Source organism: Fukomys damarensis, unplaced genomic scaffold (assembly GCF_012274545.1).
Source record: "Fukomys damarensis isolate Sample0158 unplaced genomic scaffold, DMR_v1.0_HiC HiC_scaffold_18, whole genome shotgun sequence".
NCBI lineage: Eukaryota > Metazoa > Chordata > Mammalia > Rodentia > Bathyergidae > Fukomys > Fukomys damarensis.
Window position 1 is genome coordinate 43288084 of NW_022900930.1, and position 13961 is coordinate 43302044.

The window sequence follows — 13961 nt, forward strand, 5'->3', positions numbered from 1 at the left end:
GGCCCCCCGTTTTCAGTGGTACCTGGACCGGACTCGCTCCTGGAGTGCCACTCCCAGGTCTTTTTATTTATTTATTTTTAATTTATTTAATTTATTTTTTTTAAGAAAACGATTTCTTCTTTCTGGTCTACCTGGGGAAGCCATCTGTGAGGGTGTGGACAGGTGTTGACTGCACTCTTCCAAGTCCTTTCTTTAGGCTCTGATCTCTCTCTTTTCCGGTCCCGGGGATCGAACTTGGGACCTTGCGCTTGAGAGGCAGGCATGGTGCCACTGAGGTACATCCCGGCCCTGCTCTGATCTTTCTTGACCCTGCCCCCAGCTCCTTTTTATGTTCTTATATCGTGTATCTTTTGGCCCTCTTTCTGTAAGTTATTGCAAGTCACTGCTGTTAAAAAACAAACTTAATGCGGCGGCACAAATAAGTCCATTTTATGATGTTTGAAGGGGACTTAGAGATCTTTTGGTATGATGTTGGTTCTTTATTTTCCCTTTTGGCTATACAGACCTGGAGAATAATGTTCTCTGAGTCATGCATATACTTGCATGAGGTTTTAGTTGTTATTGTTATAACAATAAAACATAAAATGTTTCTTTCTAAATCTTGTAGGGTTTTTTGTAGTTGTTTCTGCCCTTAAATTAACAAGACCTGTCAAATGTAACCCCTAATTCTTGTGCTTCTTTTGTCCATGTGTAAGACTTAAGCCCAACCCTTCTCACTCTGAATATTAACAAACAATTTGAAAAGCACTGTAAGACGGGAATATACTTCCATGAGTTTTGTTGGTGGCCTCTTGAATTGGTTAGCATTTCACTGGGGAAAATTATTAAAATACTATACTCTTTTCCTCCCTTCATTTTGGTATTGGAAGAAGAAAAACTAAAATTGATGACAATAATACATTTTTTAAACAGGGAAACCCTATTACCTGTTCAAGAGGCAGAAGAACAGTATTGGCATCATAAATGTTAATTATCTACGCTGTATGATACTTAGTAAATATTATGATATTTTTGAGCCCTACCTTTTCAATATTTGTGTGGTGTCACTTAAGGATTTAAGTACATTTTTGATAAAACTGACACTTACCTTTAGTAGCTTAGTTATTTGGACCATTTTAAATTTTCACAGCATCTAAACCATCAGGAGTGTATAGCCCTCTTTTACTACTCAGAGTATATTACACAGAACCCTTCTGGATGAATCAAGGTCACCATTATGTACAGTAACTTCTGTATAATATGGCCGGCGTGTCTGCTGTGGAAGGGTGTTGGCAGTTTCCTCCTGTATAAAATGACTCCTCTCTGCTATATCAGTTAAGCGTTTTGTCTGTCTTTATCTCTCCCGGACTTTTCTTTCAAAATATGTCCTGACTCTTTTCTAATCTTCCATTTCTAAGATGAAGTAGGAAGCAAAGCCAGATAGACAAGAAGTGCCTGTCAAGTTGGGTTAAATAAGATCAGAATGAAGCTTAGAAGTAGCCCTCAGACCTTCAAGAACCTAAAAATCTAATCACTGTGGTACCTGTAATTTCCACATAACATGCTATAAGATGTAAAAGGATTTTTTTTTTGAGACAGGGTCTTGCTATGCAATTCAGACTGGCTACAAACTCACTGTGTAGCCTTGGCTGACCTAGAATTTGAGACAATCCTCCTGCCTCAGCCTCCTGAGTGCTGGCATTACAGGCATTTACCACTATGCACCACTGTTAAGGGATTTTTTTTTTTTCTGGTACAGGGGATGTAAGGAAATTTTTAATTGACACTTTCAAATCCTTAGATACAGAAGTAAATTAAAACTCCTGTTGATTATTGCTAGGTATCTTCATAACCACGTGAACACTCCCCTCTGTGTTTGCATGATGCAAAGTTGTTATTTAGCACAATTTCAAGTTAATGCATTTTAAGACTGTTCTTAAATAAAACACTCACTACTTCAGGCTCTTACAATGTGTAGCTGTATCTCACACATAAAAAAAACATTAGAATAAGAACTTGACCACAGCCATATTGACTTCTTGGTGATGGTATCATTTCCTTTCCCTTTTGTCCCCAGTTTTCCAAGATTGGAAAAGTAATTGGAAGTTTCTTCTTAAGAAAATAAAGTGTGACTGTACGATTAGTTAAGGGATATTGTATTGGGTACTAAAATCCTGATCTGATGCTGTCTCATCTGGCCAGAGGTGTCTACATCTATTCACAGCTCAAAGAAAGCTCCATCAGAGCTGATACCACGCCCAGTTATTTTTGGTTCTGTTATTTCCTGTTAACTTTAAAGTCTGCTTGTTTTGTTTGAGCAAATGTTGGGGAAGAGTGGGTGGGTAGGAGTGATTTGTATTTTAAGTGTCTTCTAAACACAGCTTTCTGAAACTGAAGGACTGAAGTGTTAGTCAGAAAACCTAGCTTTACTTCTGCTTCAGGACCTGATTTATGACCTTGCCTTTTTTTTTTTAACCTTTTCTTTTTACCTGAACCTGCTTTTGATTTAATGATCTCATTTGCAATAATACCTTTCCTGCCAACCCTGGGTCATGCAAATGACATGGAAAGCTAAGATAAGGTAGTACAGTATTATGAAACTGCAGTGGTTTGACAATAGGTCTCTTCCTACGTAAGTTGTGGTTAGCAGAGAAGTCATTACCATTTGAAAAATATCCAAATTAGAAAGTATATGAAATTATAATAAGTTAAGAAGGCCTTCCTAGTAAGAAAAATATCTGTTCTGCAGTTTAAAGGTTATCTGGGTGGAGACCCATCAATAACAATGCTGGCTACTTCTACATTTGAAGGTATTTATGCTTAAAAAGTGTTATTCATTAAATGTTTATTGGGTGCCATATGCCATGTACCTTAAAGTGCTCACTTGTTTCTTCTTTGCTTTAAAAGTAACATTGTTGGTGGGCGTGGTTACACATATTTGCAATCCCAGGACTTCCGGAGTCTGAGGCAGGAGGATTGCCATGAATTTGGGGCCAGCCTGGGATACATATTGACATCAAGATAGCATGAACTGCATAGCGAGACCCTGACTCAAACAAATAAAAAAAAATATATATAAGCTTAACCCTGCTAATCATAAAATTTGAAGAGAAAGCAGGGTTCAATGGTGCATGTCTGTAATCCCAGCACTTGGGAGGCTGAGGCAGGGCGATTGCTGTGAGTTTGAGGCAAGCCTGGCTATATAGCGATATAGACTATATAGCCTGGCTATAAATATGGCTATATACCCTGTATAAACAAACAAATGAATGAAAAAAATTGAAAGCAGAAGGGGAGAAAACAATGACTTCATATTCCTGCCTTCCAGAGAAAACTGCTTTTTAATGCTCTTCTGCATTTCCATCTGCTGGTATATTTTGAATTAGCAGGAAAATGGACCATACCTTACAAGCTTTTATTTTGAAAATATTAAATATTATTTTAGTATACATTTTGTAACTTTACCCAAATATTTCCATAATGGTTTTAGCCAGGATGAAAATGGTTTGAAAGTGTTTATACTAATATTTTAGTTATTTATATTTTTAATGGGACAATGCACTAATCATTTGATATAACACTAATCTAGAAGGAGCATTTTAAAATATAAATTTTCAGTGTGAATAAGTCTTGTAGTCGCTGTGAGTGTGAGACCAGCCTGGGCTACATAGTGAGTTCCAGGTCAGTCTCAACTACATAGTGAGACCATGTCTCGAAAAACAAAAAAAAAACAAAAAAAAAAAACCCAAAACAAAAAAAAAAAAAAACCCAAAACAACAAAAGAAAACAACAACAAAAAAAACCCCAAACAACAACAACAACAATAAAAAGAAATCCTAGTTTATAGTAATTGTAGGGATTAAATAAGTTCTACAAAGAACATTGTAGGCACATAGTAAGCTCTTTCATACATCTTAGCTGCTGCTGTTGTAACCACCATCATCATTGTTACATATGGTTTGGCCCCTATGAGCTTCCATGAATCATCTCATTGCTTTACAAGCTTTTCTTCCTCCCCCTCCTCCTCCTCCTCCTCCTCCTCCTCCACTCCTCCTCGTTGTTGTCCTTCTCTTCCTCTTCCTCCTCCTCCTCTTTCTCCTTCACTTTACAAACATTTAAGAATGTTTTTTCAGTCTGGGAATGTAGCTCGGGGGGCGCGGTGCTTGTCTAACATGCGCTGGGTTCAGTCCCCAGCATCAGGAATGAATGAATGAATGAAGGTGGTTTCCATGTCCCTTATTCACGCTGAGCTGTTCTACTCAAGGGTAAGAACTGTGCATCCTTAATGCTGAGCACAGTTCCTAGCACATTGTTAGGTGCTTAATAACTGTTTAAGTAAATACAGGGATAAGAAACTTATTTTATGGAAGACAGCATAGGAAAGAGCACAGGCTCTGCTAGTTACTGGCTGTGTGACCTTTGTTAATTTATTTTCTTTGCCACAAGTTTTAAACGTACTTCATAACTTAAAGATTACATTTCACACATTATATGTGAAATGCTTAGCACAGTGCCCATAGTGGGTGCCTAATAAATATTATGTATTATTTATTCAGTGAGTTAATCTCAGTGGTATAGCTCTTGCCTAGCATGCTTGAGTCCAGGGGTTTATATCCTACACCACACACACACACACACACACACACACACACGCATGCGCACGCACTCATGTGCCCCAAGTTAATCTTGAATCTTAGTAAAATTAGACAACAGATCTGTTTTACTTAAACTGGCATGTGTGAAGATTTTAAGAGTGTTTTTTCCAACCTTAGTCTCCTTAGCTTTTGTTTTGTTCTTGTTTTTTGGTATTTTTTTTGGGGGGCGGGTACTGGGGATTGAACTCGGAACCTTTCACTTGCGAGGCAGGTGGCAGTACCACTGAGCTAAATTCCCAGCCCAGTCTTCTTAGCTTTTGAAAGGAAGGAAAAAAAATGATGAAAAAGTTTTATAATATAGATAGAATTTTGGAAATTATATGTTTGTAAACAAATATTTGATGAGTTTTTAACCACATGCAACACATTTTCTGGTTATGTAGAAGCCGAAATACTGCTTGAAATGTAGTCACATGGTATAGCATATAATAGCTTCCCAAAATGTAACATAGAATTAGACCTAAGAAGCTGTCTATGACTAATACCACTGGAAGAAGAGTAGATGACTAAACTGGGGGTTACATCTGCTCTGAAATATTTGCTCCTACATTCTATAAATTGATTATCCTCACGGCTTAAACTTTGACTGTGAGCAGAGGCCTAAAGATGAGACTGTGTTTCTCCTATGTCCCTACTTACTTTTATTCTTGTGACCTAAGTCTCTGGAAGTAAAATCGGTTTTAATAAATGACTGGAGTAATAAAGGTGAAGCTATGCACAGTAGTAGAGACTGCTGTGTAGTTTATGAAAAACATTGCTAGGTCCAGGGGTGGACAGCTCGCCATACCATGTCATACCACACCACTACTCTGCTGAAAACGAAGCTCCCCATAATCCTAAACCCGGCACCAGTGAAGAGCTAAACAAAAGGCAAAGTGTAGTATGACAAAATATGGTTTATTTGGGAGAAAAAAGATGGAAAAGAAAGAGGATAGGCAGTTACTGTGAGGTGGTAGAGGGCTTCGAGCTGAAAGCTCACTCGCTCTTATCCCTGGCTCCTTTTATTGGGAACTAGCGTCTTTCTCATCCCCTAGGTTGGGGGATGATCTGATCCCTATCTCATGTGTTCCTTGACTGTCCTTGATCCCAACCTAGGCTTTCTGGCCACTTGGTTTCTCCTGGCTTCTTTGTAACGAATAAGTAAAGGGGGAGGGCGTATTAGGAAGGTAGTTTACTTTAATGATTAAGGGGACAGGTGTACATGTGTGTGTCCAATGCAATAGTATACTGATGTTCTGGTGAGAATATACATACATGTGTATATGCGTAAGTGTGCACGTGCGTGTGTCTTACATATTAAATAGGTGTCTGTCGCTTATCTCCCTTGTATTTTGTCAGGTGGGCGAGGGTGATATAGGGGGGATAAATATAACTCTCAACCTGCTAGATGTCAGATATTCTGAGTTCGTGTTCCCCAAAATCAAAGAATGAATTCTAAGGTACAATGGAGGTTAAGAGTAGGAAAAATTTATTGAGAGAGTTAGCTCCTCAGAGACAGGAGGGGACCCGAAAGTGGGTTGCCAACGAGCCCACTTCTCAAAGGAAGTTTTATAGAGCAAAATCACAAGGTGGGTACAACGTGGGTCAAAACTATGATCAACCAGTAAGATTACAAGTATAGCCGCTTAGGTAATATTGATCCAGTGGGGGATCCAGTGGGGAAGCTGGTCACCTACCAAGTGTACATGAAAGGAACAAAGACCTTTTTAGGAAGGGGGATGGATTAGGAGATCTGGATCACTCACCTCTAAACTTTACTGGACCAGGTGATACCAATTATAGAATAATCTTCAATTTATTGCTTATCCTTTGGGGAGGCACGGAGGCCTGGTCATTCCATCTTTATCTGGAGGCCTGGCCTCGTACAGATGCACCTCCAGCCGCAGTTGTGATGTGTTCTCATCTTTGCACTGATTCCTTGAGGGCCTCATCCTGTCTGACTGCCTGTAATGTTTCTACCTAACCTAGCTGTCTGTAGTCAGGGAAGCTGGCTTTCCTGGTGATTGTGTTGCCTCTCCCAAGTCTAGCTAGCTTTTCCCTCCTTTGTCTTTCTGACTACCCTCACTGCAGAGCCTACTTGTGAAGGGAGAAAACTGCTTTTAGTGGTTGAGGCAAAAACTACTTTTATTTTAGTAAGTTTCCTTGTTGAGCTTAATAAAGCTCAGTAAGACTTTTAGCCTATCGTTCCTTACCTGCCAGACTCCCTGGTGTTGCTATAGAAGTTAACGGTCCTGTGGAATAGCAGCTTCTCAAAAATAAAAATAGAACTACCATATGATCCAGTAATCTCACTGTGGGGTATGTATACAAAGGAATCGAAATCAGTATGTTGGGGAGACAACTGGACTCCCATGTGATTGCAGCGTGCTTCACAATAGCCAAGTTCTGAAGTCAGTGGGGTGTCTATCACTGGGGTGTCTATCACTGGGGAGTCTATCCGTGGAGGGCTGTACAAAAATTACAGGGGCTATGATTTGGCCTTAAAAGGGGTGAGGGTATTCTGCCACTTGCAGTAATTTGGATGAATCTGGAGGACAAAATATAGAGTGAAATAAGCCAGGCACAGAAAGAAAAACACTGCCTGATCTCACTTACATGCAGAATTTGGTAAATTTGAACTCAGAGGTAGAGAGTAGACTGCTGGTTACCGGAAGCTGAGAGGAGTGGAAGGAGGGAGGGAAATGGAGAATTGTTGATCAAAAGGTACAGAGCTTCTGACAGGAGGAACAGGTTTTGAGAACTAGTACACAGCAGGGTGACTATAATCAATAGAAATGTATATTTCAAAAGGAATAAATTTCAAATGGCTCACCATGAAAAAAACAGTCAGTGGAGGTGGTGACTATGTTAATTAGCTTAATGTAGTGGTCCCATAATATAGCCACATATCAAAACGTCACAATGGGGCTGGTGATTTAGCTCAGTGATTCCGCTGCCTGCCTCACAACCTGAGTTCGATCCCCGGTACCAAAAAAAAAAAAAAAAAAAAAAAAAAGTCACATTATATCCCCATCAATTTATACAACTATGATTTGTCAGTCCAAAATTTAAGGAGAAGAACCCCCAAACAAACAATTTAGTCTGAACAAAGCACATCAATTTAGTTCTCCTTGTAGCTGAAAATGTGACTTCATTGCTAACACTCCAAATTGCTAATTATAAAAAAGCCGTTGGAGAAATAACACATCTCCTTGTGCCTTCCAGAAAAAAGCATTGATGTTTCTGTTGACTGTCAGTGCTGGTGGTTACTGCTTAATTGGTTCTTAAGGGACAAGTCCTTAGCTATACATTCTGTGAAATTGAGTTCAGTGACCGTCAAAAAGACAGAAGGAGCGATCTCAAAGAGCTTGCTCAGATCATTGAAATAAAACGACTTGTTCTAAGAAGCTATGGAAGAATCTGAAAGGCACATGTGACTTTCATCACTAATGTTCAATATGACCTCTTCAGTAGTGTTAAATGGAAAGGCAGGTGAGTGGATTAGGAAATGAGTTGGCAAAAGTAGGGCAGGCTTGCTGGCTTAAAATAGGAATGAAAGCAGAGTTATTTGTAGCAATGAGAGATGGCTATTTAGGTAAATCCCAGTGTTCCATGAGGGTAAGACCATACAATAACCTAAAAATAGTAGTTTAGAGTCCGGTGACTTTTCAGTGTTATCTTTCATACTTCAGCAATAAGGTGGTCATCACCACTGTGGCCTTTTCTCATGACTGTGGATCTGCATTAGATTTTACTTACATTTACTTCAAAAGATATATGGTTTATGAAGTGAATGTATATTGTAGCAGCAAACTGAGTTAAATTGGATGGCAAAAAGGCTGCAGAATTTCTTCAGACTACTTTAATGTAAAAACTTGGTTTTAAAAATTTATTTAATTTTCATTTTGGTAATTATAAATTCAGGAATGTTACAAAGAAATACAAAGAAAGTCCCCAAAACCCTCGCCCAAGTTTCTCTTTGCCACAATGCCTACCTCATACAGCAGCACATTATTATACCAAAACCAAAATGAAAAAAACATTTTTTTCCAGTTCTGGGGATTGAATCTGTGACCCTTGATCTACAACTCCACCCCTTTTTAATTTTGAGACAGTCTTGCTATGTTGCTAGTTGCCCAGGTTGTGCTTGAATTTGTGATCTTTCTGCCTCAGCCTTCCAGAGTGCTAGGATTATAGGTATGTGCCACCGTGCCCAGCTCCCAAATTAAGAAATTGACACTGTCGCAATCCAAAGGTTTTTTCTGTTTTCACCACTTATACGTGTGTGTGTGTGTGTGTGTGTGTGTGTAGCTCTATTTGCATACTGGTATACTGGTTCCATCCCCAGCATCCAGGGGAAAAAGACGTTCCAGAGAATCATCTTTTCCCCTTTAGAGCCACATCAATCCCCTTCCCTCACCAGAAACTTAGTTTCATAGCTTGCGTATTGTTCTGAATCATGCTTGATTAGTATTTTGGCTTCTGAGTTGGAAGCATTGTAAAATAAATTGTATTGAAATCCAGGTGATTAGCAGCAACTGCCATGTGACAAAAAGCTAGGTTTGGGAGCCCTAACAGCCTTCTAGAGTGAATAGGCTTTGAATGCTGTTCCTTGGTCATGGTTATCAACAGGAGTCACCTGTGGGGTTCATAAAACCCATGAAGAAAAAGAGAGTACCTTAGCCCTGTTCCAGGGAAGGCTTGAAACTATGTTGAATATAAAAATGTACTTTCTAAAAGGATACACAGTATGGTACCATTTATGTAAAAGTGCCATTTATATAAAAATACAAAATACACATTTGTAAGAAAACCTACACACATGGAAAGGATACATGACTGTAAAGTACTAGTTACCCTTCCTCCTGCAGCATCTCTGTCTGCTTCTGCAGCAGCTGTGGGGCCACCACTCTCTGTTCTTATCTCTCATTGGTCCTTCCAGCAGCCTGAGCATTGCTGAGCTGGTGTGGGGAGGTCTTCCAGACCCATGTTTCTGGTGACATGTGTGTCCTGTCACGTGCACATGGGCCGTGTGTTTCTGACCCTCTTCCCACCCCCACTCATGCTCTCTGTCCCCCCAGCCCAAGTGGCCACTATGAGGAATGTGCAGAAACATTTGTCTGGCCTGCCCCTGCCACTCTGATGACCATAGGCACGTTAGGTCTGAGTGCCTGACCCAACCTATGGGGCCCCTTCCTTCAGCACCGCCTCTGTTCGCCACAGACTACCTTCCTCCAGCTAGCCCTGAGCTCGTGGGCTGGTCCTCACCACAGCCCTCTACATAAATCACCAGCTGGCCCAGCTTAGCTGTCACCCCGTATGTTAGACCCAGCTGGGCCAGAGCAGCTCTGCCATCCGAGGCACCCATGCAGTTGGGAGCTCAGCCTGCTGTGAGGACTCCTGCTCCTGCAGGTGCACACACACTGATGTTTTTCCCATGATGTTCACACACACAGGTTCCACAGGTCTCCCATCCTAGAGAGAGAGCCAGCCCAGACACATGCTGATCAGCCAGGGAGAGTGTTCTGGTGCACAGACACATGAACAGTAATTACTAGAAAAAAAGTATTTGTTTGACTTTTAGACAATTAAAAACCCCAGTCTAACCCAGCTCTTTGCTCAGAAAAGTACTAGTTACCTTGGGAGGAAGGAAGAGGAATAGAAGGTATCTTCAACTCTTAACACTTTCATTCTTAAAAATTTTTGAAAAGGATATGGAGCATTATGTGGGTATGCGGGTATATGTGTTATACTACTTTGTGTAAAATTTTATAATATTTTTGAAATGTTTCATTTAAAACAGCCATACATATAGATCATTACATTTGTATCTGGAATTTCTTCTTCTTGCTTTTAACGTAGCTCCTATTTATTTTATTTTGGTATAAGAGTGGGATCTGCTATAATTAATTCTAAGTGTAGAAATGGTTTTGGACCTGCCAAAAGACCCAGCCCAACTGGGCAAGGCGGTGCATGCCTCTGATCACAGCACTCTGGGAGGCTGGGACAGGAAGATTGTGAATTTCAGCCCAGCCTGGCACATTTAGTGAGACACTGTATCCAAAAATTTTTTTAAAAAGTGGCTAGATAATATAAAGTGATTTGAAGATACCCAGTACTGCAGAGTAGGGGGAGATCCAGCCAAGACTCAAATTTTTCATTCCTGCCCTTGATTTCTATAGCTATCATTTATTCCCCTTTACAGTCTTCTGCACTTCGTCTAGAACAACTCATTGCTTGAGATTTGTGCTTATGCTATGTCTTGTTTTATGTGAACTGTCTTGTTAACTAGGATACAAGGTTCTTGAGGAAGCCTCCAGATACTGAACTTGTATAGTCTATGCATTACCACACACAGTGTCATCATGAAGCGGGTATCATAAATATTTATTGAACTAGAATACAATTACTTCATGTTTTCCTCTAACATTTTATTTTATTTTTTGGTACCAGAGATTGAACTTGGAAACTTGCACTTGCGAGGCAAGCGCCCACCACTGAGCTAAATCCCTGGCCCTCCCCTAGCATTTTTGAATTTTAATTGAAGAACTCTTTCAGCTCCTTGTCTTCTGAAGATTCCAGAACTTCACTTTTAACACTGTTTCTCAGGATTCTAGGAAGACAAGCTACAGAGACTTAGATCTATTCAGTTATTGAATGTATTTTCAGTTAGTAACACAAAATCTTTCAACCTTTAGGAGGACAACACTGAGCCGGACATGGTGGCACACACCTGTGATCCTAGCACTTAGGAGGCTGAGGCAGGAGGAGCACCGTGAATTTGAGGCCAGCCTGAGCTACACAGTGAGTTCAAGGCCAGCCTGAACCACATAGTGAGATAACTTGAATTGCTCATCTCCAGCCAGGTGCTGGAGGTGAAGCTGAAACCTCTGAGTGTCATGTAGGGGGCAGAACGAGCTTGTGGTTGCATGCTAATTTTTCCTAGCTGTTATTATTAGTAAAAGAGGAAAATGAGGTTAATCGTGGCCAGTGGATTTCTTCAAAGTTTGCTACTTTTAATCAAATTAAGGAGGTCAGCAGCTTAGCCTTTAATTATGTGGCCCAAGAATAAAATGTTTCATTGTTAGAAGAGTGTAATTTCAGCTGGTGCCATTATGTTTCACATATTGAAGTTGACACCAGAAAGGTGAATATAGTGATTTATTATTTTTAGCTGTTTTCTTTTAAAATAGAGCTATAAGTTTCTTCCTATTCCTTAGTGCCATCCAGGTATGACGTGTATTATAAATAGTTTGTTGCCAACAAATATTCAAAATCCTGAATGATTTTGTAAGGATTGGAGTGGATTCAGGATTAGCACTAACAGCCACTTAGTCCTTACTATGGTGTGTGTGTCTTTAGGAGACAGGCTTATAGGTAATATACCTAGAATTGTTTAAAATCCTTTTGTTGCCACGACAGGATGTCTTGCATGGGAATGTTATTTGTGTGTTAGGTCTATGTAGTTGCTATTTTTTTTGTCTTTTGTACCGGGGATTGAACTCAGGACCTTGCACTTGTGAGGCAGGCGGCAGCACCACTGAGCTAAATCTCTAGCCCCTGTAGTTGCTATTTGGACTTAAACTTTAATTATCTTTTAGAGATATTATTTTCATTGTAGACCATGTGTTATTACTGTGATTTATGTATTAAGAAAAAAATAGAGATTATTTGATACTCTTCTCTGAATATTCTTCTCTCTACCCTCCCACATATATGTTGAAATCCTAATCTCCAAGGTTAAGTATTAGAAGGTGGAATTTGGGGAATGTGGAAAATTTATAAACTTCTAAAAGAAATTAGAGCCGGGTGTGATGGAGCATGCCTGTAATCCCAGCACTCAGGAGGCTGAGGCAGGAGGATCGCTGTGAGTTCGAGACCAGCCTGGGCTACATAGTGAGTTCCAGGTCAGTCTCAACTATATAGTGAGACCCTGTCTCAAAAAAAATGAACAAAAAACAAAAAACAAAAACTAAAAGAAAAGAAAAGAAATTAGAGTAGAAATACTTGTGACATTGGGGTAGACAAAAGTTCTATAGGTTACAAAACGAACCATAAACACTGGTATTGGACTCCATCAAATTAAAACCTTTTTCTTATAGAGATGTTTCATTAAAAAAGGAAAAGATTCCAGGCATGGTGGTACATGCTTGAAATCCCAGCACCTAGGAGGCTGAAGCAGGAGGATCACTGGGAGTTTGTGGCCAGCCTACATAGTGAATTTGAGGCCAAGTGTGAGCTACATTGTGAGACCCTGTCTTTAAAAAAAAAAAAAAAATGAGGGCCGGGGATTTAGCTCAATGGTTCGGTGGCCTGCCTTGCAAGCACAAGGACCCGAGTTCGATCTCCGGTCCAAAAAAAAAAAAAAGAAAAGAAAAGCCAAGCCACAGACATTCTACATATGTGTTACATAGGTCTGATATTCATCAAGTGTAAGGAATTTATAATTTCAACAATCAGAAGACAATAAGCAGAATTTAAAAATAGACAAAAAGTTTTAAACAGACAAATCACTAGTAAAGATATACAGAAGGGCAGTTCTGCAGGAGACCAGCTTGAAACCACGCTGGGCAGGCTATAAAATATTATTGAATTGGCTTATAGTTTGGCTATTGATTAAAATTATGAATCTGTCCTAGGCGTAAGTGACTGGCTAGAAGAGCCTTTGGCTGGCATAAGAAAAACAACTCCCTATGCCAGCGGTCACAGTTGAAATCTCAGTGACTGATGATACCGTGACGTCTCTGACAGCAAGGTGACACTGCAGCTGGAGACTTTTTGGCTCTTGGGCAGCCATTTCCCCAGATCAAACGTTAGCTAAAGATAACACGGGTGGCTCGCTGACTACAACCTGTCCTTTGTGAGAATGCATCGCTCCTCCCTTTCTACAGCTTGTTTCATCAGCACCTCAGTCCCACTGTTCCTTACTTCTGCCTTTACCCCCCTGCTATGTTGGGTGATCAATGGATACTGACAAGTCCGAGGCTCGTGGTCTTAGCCACGAAGAGCTAAGATCAGCCCCCCCATTTGGGCAAACCTTCGTCTCCTGTATTATTATTCTTTATCCTCTGCTGTACTCTCAGTCAGGAGCTCAGGCAGCCCTCGATACAGTACTGGGGGAATACAAATTTAAACCACAATGAAATACCAATACATACCACTTAGAACTACTGAAATGTAAAGCTAATTACTTAGGTGTAGCAGCATGTATACATGAATAAAGCTCTCATACACTTCTAGTGGAAATGTACAGTTGTATAACTACTGTGGAAAAGTATTTGGCAGATTTATAATACTGTTTGTTGTATACCTCCCATACTACCTTGGCTTTTTTTTTTTTTTTTTTTT

The 13961-nt window shown here is 40.0% G+C and overlaps 1 protein-coding gene across 1 annotated transcript in view; it reads left to right on the forward strand.

The window, feature by feature from the left end:
- Nucleotides 1–2749: 2749 nt before the first annotated feature.
- Ppp3cc (protein phosphatase 3 catalytic subunit gamma) overlaps nucleotides 2750–13961 on the forward strand; it is a 76381-nt gene continuing 65169 nt past the window's right edge. The window contains exon 1 of the mRNA XM_033765480.1: nucleotides 2750–2789. Within this exon, the coding sequence (XP_033621371.1) occupies nucleotides 2765–2789 (25 nt within the window). The 5' untranslated portion in view covers nucleotides 2750–2764. The remainder of the gene's footprint in view (nucleotides 2790–13961) is intronic.